Raw genomic sequence first — 14,867 nt, 5'->3', positions numbered from 1 at the left:
GCTTTCATATCCCTTTAAAGATATAGTTATAGAACCCATCTTAAATATTGGCACTGCCTAGGCTTATATCTGGGAACACTGTGTGCTGACCCTGCTAGAAATCCCAGTAATTCTATTAGTAAAGGGATAGTGAGATTTGGCGCTTCCTGTATTTTTGGCATATAAGACTCATTAGAATACCAGATGCAAGTCATATTTATAGAATACAAATGTTGTTAAGTTACAGACCGTGTTGGTGTACACCACAAATACTGATATCGCTGATACTATATGATATTGGAAACAGAAGGAAGCAGTGATAGGCTGTAGTCAGTCATATAAACTCTATGGCATTACATAGGAAAGGTGAACAGCAACCCTTGTATAAGGGTACAGGGCACTGACATTAAAGGGACACTAAACCCAATTTTTTTCTTTCATGATTCAGATAGAGCATGCAATTTTAAGCAACTATCTAATTTACTACTATTTTTAAGTTTTCTTCGTTCTTTTGCTATCTTTATTTAAAAAGCAGGAATATGATGCATAGGAGCAGGCCCATTTTTGGTTGAGAACCTAAGTTATGCTTGCTTATTGGTAGGTAAATGTAAGCCTCCAATAAGCAAGCGCTATCCATGGTGCTGAACCTAAAATGGTCTGGCTACTAAGATTTACAGTCCTGCTTTTAAAATAAAGATAGCAAGAGAACAAAGAAAAATTGATAATAGGAGTAAATTAGAAATATGCTTAAAATTAGGGTTGCACTAATACCGATACTAGTATCGGTATCGGTACCGATACCAAGTATTTGCACGAGTACTTGTACTCATGCAAATGCACCGATACTTAAAACGATACCTCCACTTCCTACCCATATGCTATCTTGTGGTGTTTTTTAAAACTGCATGTTCCCATTTCATTTTAAACTGGAGTGGAGACTAAACTAAAAATTGTTTACTACTGTTCTGCCAACACAAATTGCTGTTATTTGTATTATTGTAGGAGAGATCACTGTACCTCCTTCAGACAAACCCCTGAAGTACTGGGCAGTTAATAAACAGATTTCCAGCTCTGGCTAAAATGGGCCAAAAATATCTTTCTGCCCCATGCAGTAGTGTGGAAAGTGAAAGACTGTTCAACTTAGAGCTGAACCTCCATACAAATTTCAGATTTATGTTATATAAACAGCCCTACAACCCAATTGCATCACCCCTTTAAATTTAATATTTTATTGTAATATTTTTTATTTATAAACATGTTCAGTGAACTTTGTGACAAATAAAACTGTTTTTTTTATTTCATAATGTCTTTTGAATTACAGTCCATTATAATTATAAAGAAGGAATTTTAAATAATTAGTCTGTATTACGCTTGGTAAACTGTCACATGACATTAAAAAAAAAAAGTATCGGTAATTGGTATCGGCGAGTATTTGAAAACAAGTATCGGTACTTGTACTCGGTCATAAAAAAAATGGTATCGGTGCAACCCTACTTAAAATGTAATACTCTATCTGAATCATAAAAGAAAAACATTTGGGTTCAGTGTCCCTTTAAAGGGACACTCAAGTCAAAATTAAACTGTCATGATTCAGATAGAGCAGCAATTTTAAACAACTTTCCAATTTACTTCCATTAATAAAATGTGCAGTCTTTTTATATTTACACTTTTTAAGTCACCAGCTCCTACTGAGCATGTGCAAGAATTCACAGAATATACGTATATGCATTTGTGATTGGCTGAAGGCTGTCACATGATACAGAAGAAGTGGAAATAGTCATAACTTTGAAATTTGTCTGAAAAAAATCTTCTACTCATTTGAAGTTCAAACTAAGCGTTATTGCACTGTCTTTTTATTATGCATTCGTTGATTGTGCAAATCTACTGTATTTTCTGGTCTTTTAACTAAGCAGGCATCCCGTTGAGGAGCATAGAACTCACCAGGCTGGTAGTGACTGTAGCGGGCGCATCACGGAGGCTGATTTTTTCCTTTTTTTTTTGTTTACTATTGCGTCGGCAGCAACAGCAGAGGCAGCAGATAAATATAAGCAAGATCAGGAATGCTGCCACCCCTGCCAAGGCATATATGGCCCATCGTGGCACTGTAACAGCAAAGGGGGATGGGTATTAATTCCAAAGATACAGAGAAGAAGAGGACACAATCAAAAGAGAACAGAGAAAAACAGTATAAAAGTACAAAAGCAAAACATAAACTAGATATGAAAAACACAAGGAAATAGCAAAACTGCTGCAACACAATAAAAGTACAAATAAGTGATGACAGGTTCCCACTGTGTACTGTAAAAATTTCACCCCTTAAATTTGTTCACAATTATCCATTTTAACTGTGAGAGTATTACATTGTTTCCAAATAGCTCATTTACTTTAATTTTGTCACTTGAAATAGCTTATTTTATCTGTGTTATCCCTACCTATACCTATACTGAACGTTTCTATACTTAAAGGGACATTAAACACTAAATAAATGCTACATAGAATGATGCAGTCAAAGAAAAGATTAGTCTGAGAATAAAATTTAGATGTATTCTTTGGATTTAATTAGTTGATTAAATAGTGACCAAATAAGTGTTAAGTTTTAGTGTCTATAAAACAATGGGAGCTGCTATGTTGTAACTTAGGTTACCTTCTCTGCTGTGGCCAATTAGGGACAGTTATAAATATGTCACTAGAGTGTGCAGCCAATGGCTGTGTAGAATATAACAGAGTTCTGTCCTTCCATTTCTAACAGGAACTGAAAAGCTCAGAATTTCAGAATAGAATTACAGGAAAAGGGGACAAAATAAATAATGAACGTATATTGCAGTTTTTTTTATATATACAATTTATCATTATATATTACCATCTCAAATTGTTTAATGTCCCTTTAAGTATTTGCTAGAAAAAAGCTATGTCAACATAGCCAGCAGAAGAAATTACACTCACAGTGGGAGGTAGAAGAGATACGTAATAAAAGGTTAATTTTCATGTGTCTTCAGTCTAGGGGTTTCGGTATACAGACAGAGATAAGATAAGGAAGCATGTGTGGGTACACAAAGTTATACAATAAGGAAATCTGATTTCCCTGCAAGCGCATCCCTTTGTAATGGGTTGTGGATTCAAAGAACAAATTACCTATTTTTTTATTTACAAAAATAAAACAAAAGGAACAATTTCTCATGCATTTTATACTCTACAGCTGTTATAGCAAGTCATTGGAAACACCTTAAAGGGACATGAAACCCAATTTTTTTCTTTTATGATTTAGAAAGAGCATGCAATTTTAAACAACTTTCTAATTTACTTCTATTATCTAATTTGCTTTATTCTCTTGATATACTGTGCTGAAAAGCATATCTAGATATGCTCAGTAGCTGCTGATTGGTTGCTGTACATAGATGCCTCATATGATTGGCTCACCAATGTGCATTGCTATTTCTTCAACAAAGGATAGCTAAATAATGAAGCAAACTAGATAATAGAAGAAAATTGGAATGTTGTTTAAAATTGTATTCTCTACTTGAATCATGAAAGAAAATGTTTGGGTTTAGTGTCCCTTTAAGAGAAACCAGTTTCCAGTACACTGTCCCTTTTAATACCCTATTTCATGTCCTTACACAGCAGTTGCTAATGCTGATTAGTTAATTCTCTGTTTATATTTTACATCATTTATGTGTTTATTTTCCTGCGTGCACAGATTCATGCAAAACAAAACAGATGCTGGTACAATATAACTAATCACACACTGTGTTGTCCGTTGTATTATAAATAAAGGGATAGTAAAGTCAGTCCCTGTAAAAATGTTTGAAATATATATAAATATATATTCTTTATTTTGCCTGCTTTTGCTGTAAAATGCCTCTTTAAAGTGTTTGTGTTCCACTCTCTCCAGACAGGCTGCATCATAATTTAGTATGGCAACATTGTACACAGTGATTGGTTACACTAGATCACACATTCAACAAAGGAGCCCAGAAACATAAATCCCACGACTTATGCAAAGGTGTATCCCTGAACTGCTTGTGATTTCAAACCTTGTAAATTGTGCTAAAAGATGATACACAGTCTGGAATCTTTTCTACATATTCCACGGTTAAGAAAAATATAAGAATTATAAATTATAGGGATATAAAAGGGGCCTAGAAATTAAAAGTTAATATGAGATGGAAGTCAAAATGTATCTTTTATGATTCAGTTAGAGCGAAGTTTTTAAACAACTGTTTACTTTCCATAGGAGCATACTGAGGTACTCTCAGGAGTGTGCATGTGTCCTGGACACTGTATGGCAGTAGTGTTTGCAACAATGTTACATATACAGTTTGATAAAAAAAAGTATATTGGAAAGTTTTAAAATTGTAAATAATGAAAATTTAATTTAGAATTTCACATCCCTTTCAAATCTATCATGCACATTATAGAGAACTATTAAAATATCTTTAAATATCACTATTTTATAACTTTTGCATGACAAAGGATTAAAAGGTTGTATTTGTGATTGTTAAAAACAGGAAGTGGTTGTTTGTGCACAACTAGTCCCATGGAAGAGAAACTCATTGGCTGACAGACAGGTAAGTAATTAAGTAGGAATAATAAAAAAATAAAAAAATGTACTTTTATGTTTGTGGCAAAACATCACTTTTATTTCCATTTGATGAATTATTCCTCCTTAAAGGGACATTATACACTAGATTTTTCTTTGCATAAATGTTTTGTAGATGATCCATTTATTTAACCTACACAGCTTTTTTAAAAAAAAAAAAAGTATAGTTTTGCTTATTTTGAATAACATTGCTCTGATTTTCAACTCCTAACCAAGCCCAAAGTTTTAGGAGAATACTGATGTATACCTACTCCAGCTTGCTCCTGTTTGTGTAAAGGGTCTTTTCATATGCAGAGGAAGGGAGAGTGTCTTATTTCCCACTTGCAGTGGGTGTTCCAGCTAGCCTTTTCAACAGTGCTAAACTGGGAGCTTCTAAGTAAGTTTTTAAACAGTTTACTGGAGTTTTAGATCATTATCTGTTCATATTATTATTTATAATAGTGTCCTATTACATGCAGTTATATGATAATGAGTGTATACTGCCCCTTTAAGAAAACAAATCAGTGGCAGATTTCCGTGCTCTTTGCCCTTGTAATATACTTACATGGGATGCGGTTCAGGATACTGTCAATCCAGGATTCCGGGGCCGATGTGATAAATGTGTGCACTGTAGTAGCAACAGTGTTTGTTGAATTATTAACCATGTTTTTGCTTGTAGCGAGGAAGGTCTCCCCTGCAGGCACTCAAGGGATAAAGGGAGAGTATCAGCCTGTCATTGTGTCCAACGCCCCATTATCCTATAGGTACATTCCTGTATAAAACAACACAAATCTGTTACATAGAAAGTATCACATATAAATCTCATATTGTATAAATGATTTGTAAAACCTCTGCACAAATGGTATCTAATGTGACCTTGTGCTTGACATAAAAGCTGATATGTACAACCGCTAAACACAAATCTCTAACACATCCTATTACATCAGTCCTGATCTGATAAAAGCCTGATAATCTCTGCTCTTCGCTATGGTGGGATTATCTCTGCTCTCCCCCTATGGTGGGATATCTCTGCTCTCCGCTATGGTGGGATTATCTCTGCTCTCCGCTATAGTGGGATTATCTCTGCTCTCCCCTATGGTGGGATTATCTCTGCTCTCCCGTATGGTAGGATTTTCCTCTGCTCTCCCCCTATGGTTTGATTATCTCTGCTCTCCCCCCTATGGTGGGATTATCTCTGCTCTCCCCCTATGGTGGGATTATCCCTGCTATTCTCTATGGTGGGATTATCTCTGCTCTCCCCCTATGGTGGGATTATCCCTGCTCTTCTCTATGGTGGGATTATCTCTGCTCCCCCCTATGGTGGAATTATCTCTGCTCCCCCCTATGGTGGAATTATCTCTGCTCTCCCGTATGGTGGTATTTTCTCTGCTCTCTCCCTATGGTGGTATTATCTCTGCTCTCCCCCTATGGTGGGATTATCTCTGATCTCCGCTATGGTGGGATTATCTCTGCTCTCCCCCTATGGTGGGATTATCTCTGCTCTCCCCCTATGGTGGGGATTATCTCTGCTCTCCCCCTAAAGTGGGGATTATCTCTGCTCTCCCCCTATGGTGGGATTATCTCTGCTCTCCCCCTATGGTGGAATTATCTCTGCTCTCCCCCTATGGTGGGATTATCTCTGCTCTCCCCCTATGGTGGGATTATCTCTGCTCTCCCCCTATGGTGGGATTATCTCTGCTCCCCCATTATGGTGGAATTATCTCTGCTCCCCCCTATGGTGGGATTATGTCTGCTCCCCCACTATGGTGGAATTATCTCTGCTCCCCCTATGGTGGTATTATCTCTGCTCCCCCACTATGGTGGAATTATCTCTGCTCCCCCACTATGGTGGAATTATCTCTGCTCTCCCCCTATGGTGGGATTATCTCTGCTCTCCCCCATGGTGGAATTATCTCTGCTCTCCCCCTATGGTGGAATTATCTCTACTCTCCCCCTATGGTGGAATTATCTCTACTCTCCCCCTATGGTGGAATTATCATAGTGGGACTATCTCTGCTCTCTGCTATAGTGGGATTATCTCTGCTCTCCCGTATTGTGGGATTATCTCTGCTCTCCCGTATGGTGGGATTATCTCTGCTCTCCCCCTATAGTGGAATTATCTCTGCTCTCCCCCTATGGTGGAATTATCTCTGCTCTCCCCCTATGGTGGAAATATCTCTGCTCTCCCCCTATGGTGGGGTTATCTCTGCTCTACCCTTTGATGGGATTATCTCTGCTCTATCCTATGGTGGGATTATCCCTGCTCTATCCTATGGTGAGATTATCCCTGCTCTCCCCCTATGGTGGGACTATCACTGCTCTCCCCCTATGGTGGGATTATCTCTGCTCTGCTCTCCCCCTATAGTGGGATTATCTCTGCTCTCTGCTATGGTGGGATTATCTCTGCTCTCCCCCTATGGTGGGATTATCTCTGCTCTCCTCCTATGGTGGGATTATCCCTGCTCTCTGCTATGGTGGGATTATCTCTGCTATGGTGGGATTATCTCTGATATCCTGTATGGTGGGATTATCTCTGCTCTCTGCTATGGTGGGATTATCTCTGCTATCCTGTATGGTGGGATTATCTCTGCTCTCTGATATGGTGGGATTATCCCTGCTCTCCGCTATGGTGGGATTATCACTGCTCTCCCCCTATGGTGGGATTATCACTGCTCTCCCCCTATGGTGGAATTATCTCTGCTCTGCTCTCCCCCTATAGTGGGATTATCTCTGCTGTATGGTGGGATTATCTCTGCTCTCTGCTATGGTGGGATTATCTCTGCTCTCCCATATGGTGGGATTATCTCTGCTCTCCGATATGGTGGGATTATCACTGCTCTCCCCCTATGGTGGGATTATCCCTGCTCTCTGCTATGGTGGGATTATCTCTGCTCTCTGCTATGGTGGGATTATCTCTGCTATCCTGTATGGTGGGATTATCTCTGCTCTCTGCTATGGTGGGATTATCTCTGCTCTCCCGTATGGTGGGGTTATCTCTGCTCTACCCTTTGATGGGATTATCTCTGATCTATCCTATGGTGGGATTATCCCTGCTCTATCCTATGGTGGGATTATCCCTGCTCTATCCTATGGTGGGATTATCTCTGCTATGGTGGGATTATCTCTGATATCCTGTATAGTGGGATTATCTCTGCTCTCTGCTATGGTGGGATTATCTCTGATATCCTGTATGGTGGGATTATCTCTGCTCTCTGATATGGTGGGATTATCCCTGCTCTCCGCTATGGGTGGGATTATCACTGCTCTCCCCCTATGGTGGGATTATCACTGCTCTCCCCCTATGGTGGAATTATCCTCTGCTCTGCTCTCCCCCTATAGTGGGATTATCTCTGCTGTATGGTGGGATTATCTCTGCTCTCTGCTATGGTGGGATTATCTCTGCTCTCCCGTATGGTGGGATTATCTCTGCTCTCCGATATGGTGGGATTATCACTGCTCTCCCCCTATGGTGGGATTATCCCTGCTCTCTGCTATGGTGGGATTATCTTGCTCTCTGCTATGGTGGGATTATCTCTGCTATCCTGTATGGTGGGATTATCTCTGCTCTCTGCTATGGTGGGATTATCTCTGCTCTCCCGTATGGTGGGATTATCTCTGCTCTCCGATTTGGTGGGATTCGTCGTCAGTTGCTGTTTCTCGCTGTGCTGGGTGAGGACACTTACTTTTATAATATAATGCTAAAAAGCCCCCAAAGACTACGTCCTTACGATATTGTGACACTCTGGTTGAATTAATCACAGTTAATGAGTGTTTAATGTTCTAAGAATCTTCATCTAAAATCTAGAGGGATTTTGCAGATATAAGTTTTTCAAATGGAATAGAATTGCACTCTTTATTAAATACATTGCAAATCACTAATAAGGGGAGAACATACCGTATGCCAGTGTCTTTGAGGAGTGCGGGTGTCCCCAAGCTGCTCAGAGCTAGAAGTGGCACACGCAGAGTATTTACTGTGCGTTATAGGCTGAGGAAGTGAATGGCTTCCTGACAGGATAAAAGCAGGAACAGCTAATTAAACCAGGGCCCAGCATGCTCTGCAATTTCCCATAAGAACTGTTTTGTTGGATCTGCCCTTAGTTATCCTTCACACACAATCACAAGCTCACTCTTCTGTTACACAGACTTACTGGTCATCAGCACACGCAATGAGGCCTATTTATCAAGCCGTCAACCGCAAATACGCTGGAATTCTGCAGCGTAATTGTGGGGAGCCTGATTCGCCCCATTTATCAAAAGCCTACAGACCGGCAAAAGTTTGAAATTTGTGACGTAACATACGATCCGCCGGTCTCAGTCCGACACAGATCAATGCTTACGTCATTACAGATGTTCAGAATACAAATTTGGCACTATCTGACAATTTTGCCATTTATCAAACTTTCTAACAGGTACGCTCGCCACTATTCCGGCCCAGCGTACCTGCTTTTCAATCCGCCACCCTGGAGGCCACGGATGCCATAGGAATCAATGTGAGTCTGAAAGCAGCGAAAGCTTATTTTCCGCTGCTGCCCACTATCCCATTGATTTCTATGGTAGAATAAAAGTAACGTTTACACCTAACACCCTAACATAAGCCCCGAGTCTAAACACCCCTAATCTGCCGCCACTCACAAAAAATATATTAACCCCTATCCCTCTGCTCCCGGACCCCGCCCGCCACCTACATAATGTTATTAACCCCTATTCCACCGCTCCCGGACCCCGCAGCCACCTAAATAAATGTATTAACCCCTATCCTGCCGCTCCCGGACCCACGCAACTAAATAAATGTATTAACCCCTATCCCTCTGCTCCCAGACCCCACCACAACTAAATAAATGTATTAACCCCTAAACCCCTGGCCTCCCACATCACTACCCACTTACTAAACCTACTAACCCCTAAACGCCAGCCCCCCCCATCGCCATAAATTAAATTAAGCTATTAACCCCCTTAACCTAACAACCCGCTAACTTTACATTAAATATTAACTCATCCCTATCTTATAATAAATTAAACTTACCATTAGAATTAAAATAAACTATATTTAAACTATTAAATTAACCTACCCTAACTATTATACTAAAATTACATTAAACAATATTAAGCTATTAATTAACCTACCCTAACTATTAAACTAAAATTACATTAAACTATATTAAACTATTAATTAACCTACCCTAAACTATTATACTAAAATTACATTAAACTATATTAAGCTATTAATTAACCTACCCTAACTATTATACTAAAATTACATTATACTAACAATTAAATTAACTATATTACATATTTAAAAACCTAACCTTACTCAAGTTATTTAAATCTACAATAAAGAATTACTATGTTACAAAAAATAACAACTAAGTTACACAAAATAAAAAACACTTAAAGGCCTTAATTAACTTGAATGCCCTAAATGGACACTAAACCCAATTTTTTTATTTCATGATTCAGATAGAGAATGAGATTTTAAGCAACTTTCTAATTTACTCCTATTATCAATTTTTCTTTGTTCTCATGCTAGCTTGATTTAAAAAAGCAGTACTGTAAGCTTTAGAGCCAGCCCATTTTTTGTTCAGCCACCTGGGTAGCACTTGCTGATATGTGGCTAAATGTAGCAAACCAATTAGCAAGCACTACCCAGGTGCTGAACTAAAAATGGGCCGGCTCCTAACCTTTCATTACTGCTTTTTTCAAATCAGAGATAACATGAGAACAAAGAAAAATTGATAATAGGAGTAAACTAGAAAGTTGCTTAAAATTGCATGCTCTATCTGAATCATAAATGAAAAAATTTGCGGTTAGTATCCCTTTAAAGGCCTTAAATAACTTGAGTAGGGTTAAGTTTTTAAATATGTAATAGTAGTTAATTTAATTTGTAGATTTAATGTAATTTTAGTATAACAGTTAGGATAGGTTAATTATTAGTTTAATATAGTTTAATGTAATTGTAGTATAATAGTTAGGGTAGGTTAATTAATCACTAGATTAATAGATCAGACTAGATCAGTCACGTTTTCCGCTCAGGACCAGCAGTGATCTGAGAGTCCTGAGCGGTATTTCTACTATGTGTTTATCCCTTTGTGGTGTAGGATCAATAGTCTTAAAATGACGAGCTCAGCATGCTGACTATAATGGCCCTTTAAGACATACATTTCGGAAACTTGGGTTCTGATTCTGACTGTTCATAAGAACAAATATTTTTGTCTGCAGACAAGAACCATGAATCCAGTCTCATCTGTCCATTATCCATTAATAAAGTTAAGACTTAGAGACATGAAACCCAATTTATTTTCTTTCATGATTCAGATAGAATATACCATTTTTAAATAACTTTCTAATTTACTTCTATCATCAATTTTTCTTCATTCTCTTGGCATCTTTTGTTGAAAAATGGCGACATAAGCTCATTTCCTGCCACATAGTGATCCAGATGCTACCTAGGTATCTCTTCAACAACAGAACATTTTGGGTTTCATGTCCCTTTAAAGGATAATTGATATAGTTCCCCAAAACGTAACCACATGACATATTTGCCCTATTACGTCTGCCGGTAGATATCGCTACAAAACTAAATCTTCTACATCTTGACCTTTGCTCTGATATTTCTCTTTGTCTGAAAACTGTTTTCTTCTTGAACTTTTAAATCTTTTAATGTATCTGAAGCTTTGTAACATATCACACCTCTCCCTACGGTGAAAGGTAAACATATGTAGTGGCAAAATGATGGATGATTACTCTATATTTACACAAATCTAGCTTTGTTTACCCACCTAGAAGCAAACATCGCCGCCTAGTTTATCCCACTTGGTATTATGTTGTATAACGCAGCTGCTAATTCATAAGCTAAAGGCTCTGACGCCACAATCAGTAGCTTTTCAAGGTGCACCTTTATATAGTCACAAAGGTTTATCAGATCCTTATCTGCCCTCAGAATACTGTGTGAACATCTCTCCAGAAGGTTTATATTACTGAACAAAGGGTTTGATGATATCTGTTTATCAAAATATATATAAAGGCTATGGGATGATATCAACCAATCAGAATTCCCACAAAAATGTACTGCAAGGCATTAATTAATGGGTTAATAAGCAATAGCACTATATATCAAGCACCAGTGGTATAGTGCGTGGGGCCTGAATCTCTTTGTTAGATGGTTATGTTACTTGTCATGGTTACACTCATTAATCTTTCATCTAATAGCACTGCGCTATTCCTGTAGGACATTCCTTATTACACCCTACAGCCTCTCTCAGTCATATACCCACAACACACCTTAGATTAGAACCCTGGCCCTGCAGCTTCTGTCTCTCATTCACCACATCAACCTAAGATCAGACACATGGCCCTGCAGCCCCTGACAGTTTATATACCCACATCAGATGTCAGATCAGACACATGGCCCTGCAGCCCCTGACAGTTATATACCCACATCAGATGTCAGATCAGACACATGGCCCTGCAGCCCCTGACAGTTATATACCCACATCAAACCTCAGATCAGACACATGGTCCTCGTAGCCCCTGACAGTTATATACCCACATCAGACCTCAGATCAGACACATGGCCCTGCAGCCCCCTGCCAGTTATACAGGACCGTCTTTAACACAGGGCAAAAGGGGGCAGCTGCCCAGGGCCCAAGTCTCTGTTGAGGGGCCCAACATTATGGTTCCACCAGACTGCTGATGTGACCATGGGGAACCACACACATTCAGTCCTAATACTGTCACAGTCCAAAAGTATTCTGCTTATATATATATATTTTTTTTTTACAAACTGTGCCAGACCGTGCCGGGTGGTCATGTGACATGCCAAGCTATTGCCATGTGCTGTTTTAGATGTGCACTGTGCAGCACTGAATGCAAAAGCCCTAACTCTGCATCCAGCCTATTCCCATTGCATCAGAAAAGGTCCTACTGGGGTTACCACTGTTACCAGGTAACTGATCTAGTGGTGGGGATTGTTTCTGGGTAGGGCTGACTGTAGGCGCATGCAGCAGAAAGCTGGAGCGGCAGGCATGTGAGGATTTGAGCATCTGTGCAGCTGTATACTCTGCTCTCTTCAGTCTTGAGGCTGTGTAGCTCATCTCACACTGTATCCATTCAGCCTTGGGCATACAGCATCCAGTCTTGCTGGTTCCCTTAGCCCTGCTCTTTCTGCTGTGACCCTAAGATCAACTAACTGAAGTTTGTCAGGGGAACAGTGCTTTGTAGAAAGGTGTCAGTGGGAAGAATAAGTGAGTGCACACACGCCCCTCCCCATGCAGCATTGTCTAGTGCAGGGTGAGAGGGAACTTGTATCGTTAGCAAAGAAGTGACATGTGCTGCTGTGGCTGATGTATAGTGTCCATGCTGATACTTCACACTTTAATGTAAGGTTTATTGTTAGTTTTTATTTCTCTCTGTCTCAGATTTTACAGCTTCCCATAGTAGTTCTGCTGTTCCAGTCAGTAAACTTATATTTGTCTGCACCTCCATGCTTCCTCCTCAGTCTTTACCTTACTTTGCTCCTGTTGGCTGATCTAAATCTCTTTAACCAGCTAACCTCACACCAGAATCACATTCAAAAGAATATTAAATGAACCACAGTGGAGGAATTTAATATATTTATTTACTTATTAGTACTGCTTAGGTCCAGTTTCACATATTGCAATTTATTTCAATTTTTTAAAAATGATTAGCCCAGCAGTGGATGAGCCACTGCTGGGCTAATAATTTTAAAAAATTATAAAAATAAATTGATTTAGTTATTTTTTGGGATGTTGGGGTGGAGAGCGAAATTGCACGGGGTGATGGGGGGGGGGGGGGGGCCCAAGAAAGTTTTTTGGCCCTGGGTCCAGTCAATATTAAGACGGCCCTGCAGTTATATACCCAAATCATACCTCAGATCATACCCATTGCCCTGCAGCTCCTGTCAGTCATATACCCACATCAGATCTTAGATCAGACCCAAGGCCCTGCAGGCTCCAGTAAAATCACATACCCACATCAGACCTCAGATCAGACGCATGGCCCTGCAGCCACTGTCAGTCATATCATGTGTCAGAACTCAGATCAGCCCCCTGGCCCCTGCAGGGCCCTGTCACCCTTATCCCATATCACACCTCAGATCAGATACAATTAGTTTAGTGCCCAGATGTTTTTAAATATACTTTTGAATCCGGTACAGAAAGATACAGACTCTAAACACTCCTTATGGGAACACAAAAGCTAAACAAAGTTACATAAAGGTTTACAGGCCTTGCATTTAAGTTTACAATGTTTCCTCTCACGCAAACAACATTATCAATGCGTGCACCTTTTATGTTCACTCTAAATACTGCTCTGTCGCACGTACACCTAATATACACACACACCTATAGAATAAGCACACACAAACATACGCACACACATATACACATTCAATGCACTCAAAAACCTAATGCACTTTATTATTTCTGATCGCTCTGTATTTATTATTGATGAAGATAAAAAAAAAACGTGCTTCAAATCACTTCCACTCCCCTTTTTCCTGTTCTGCCTCTCTCATCAGTGCATTTGATTGTATTCTGCGAGGTTTGCTGGTGGCATACTAGGGGTTAAAGCCCTTGGGGCCTATTTATTAAAGCTCTTGCGGACCTATCCGACAGGTGGCGAATCAGGTCCGCAAGACCCTCGCTGACATGCGGAGAGCAATACGCTCTACGACCATTTAACATTGCACCAGCAGCTCACAAGAGCGGCTGGTTGCATACGCCGCCCCCTGCTGAATCGCGGCCAATCGGCCGCCAGCAGGGGAGTGTCAATCAACCCGAACGTACTCGACTCGGGTTGATTTCCGGCGATTCCTTGTCCGCCTCATCAGAGTAGGCGGACAGGATTATGGAGCAGCGGTCTTTAGACCGCTGCTTCATAACTGGTGTTTCTGGAGAGTCTGAAGACTCGCCAGAAACACGGGCCCACAAGCTCCGTTCAGAGCTTGATAACTGGGCCCCCTTGTGTTCTTCAGTAAGCGCCAGAGATGTCCTGATTTCAAGTTATTTTTTTTATTATTATTGTTATTAATTATTTTTATTTATCAACATAAAGCCACCCTTGCCTTTTTTTCAGATGGTTATAATTAGTTAAAGTGCTCTTATGCGTGACTGCAGTTGGTATAACCGTTCTGTGCATGTGCAGTTACTATAAGATGTATCTATGCATCAGTATCCAGGGAATAACCAAGTTGGGTAGAACAAAGTTAAAGACTAATGCATCTTTTTACAACCTAACAAAGGTTCTGATGTCTCACATTCATATGACATTGTTCCTGCTTTCTCGTTCACCCAAA

General features: G+C 39.8%; 1 protein-coding gene across 6 annotated transcripts in view; it reads right to left on the bottom strand.

Annotated features, from left to right (window-relative positions):
* The window catches only part of LOC128666090 (synaptotagmin-1), a 192,802-nt gene that overhangs the window by 32,839 nt on the left and 145,096 nt on the right, over positions 1-14,867 (bottom strand). For 4 of the 6 annotated variants that reach the window (XM_053720487.1, XM_053720488.1, XM_053720485.1 and 1 more), the window contains 2 exons: positions 5,121-5,327; positions 1,921-2,081 (listed from right to left, as the gene is read on the bottom strand). In XM_053720487.1, coding sequence (XP_053576462.1) covers positions 1,921-2,081; positions 5,121-5,220 — 261 coding nt within the window. In that variant the 5' untranslated portion in view covers positions 5,221-5,327. Of the gene's footprint in view, positions 1-1,920; positions 2,082-5,120; positions 5,328-8,450; positions 8,561-14,867 lie in introns of all 6 variants that reach the window. The other 2 variants (XM_053720483.1, XM_053720486.1) reach the window with 1 other exon arrangement.

This window comes from Bombina bombina, chromosome 7, assembly GCF_027579735.1.
Source record: "Bombina bombina isolate aBomBom1 chromosome 7, aBomBom1.pri, whole genome shotgun sequence".
Classification (NCBI taxonomy): Eukaryota; Metazoa; Chordata; class Amphibia; order Anura; family Bombinatoridae; genus Bombina; species Bombina bombina.
This window is presented reverse-complemented; position numbering and strand designations above follow the sequence as displayed.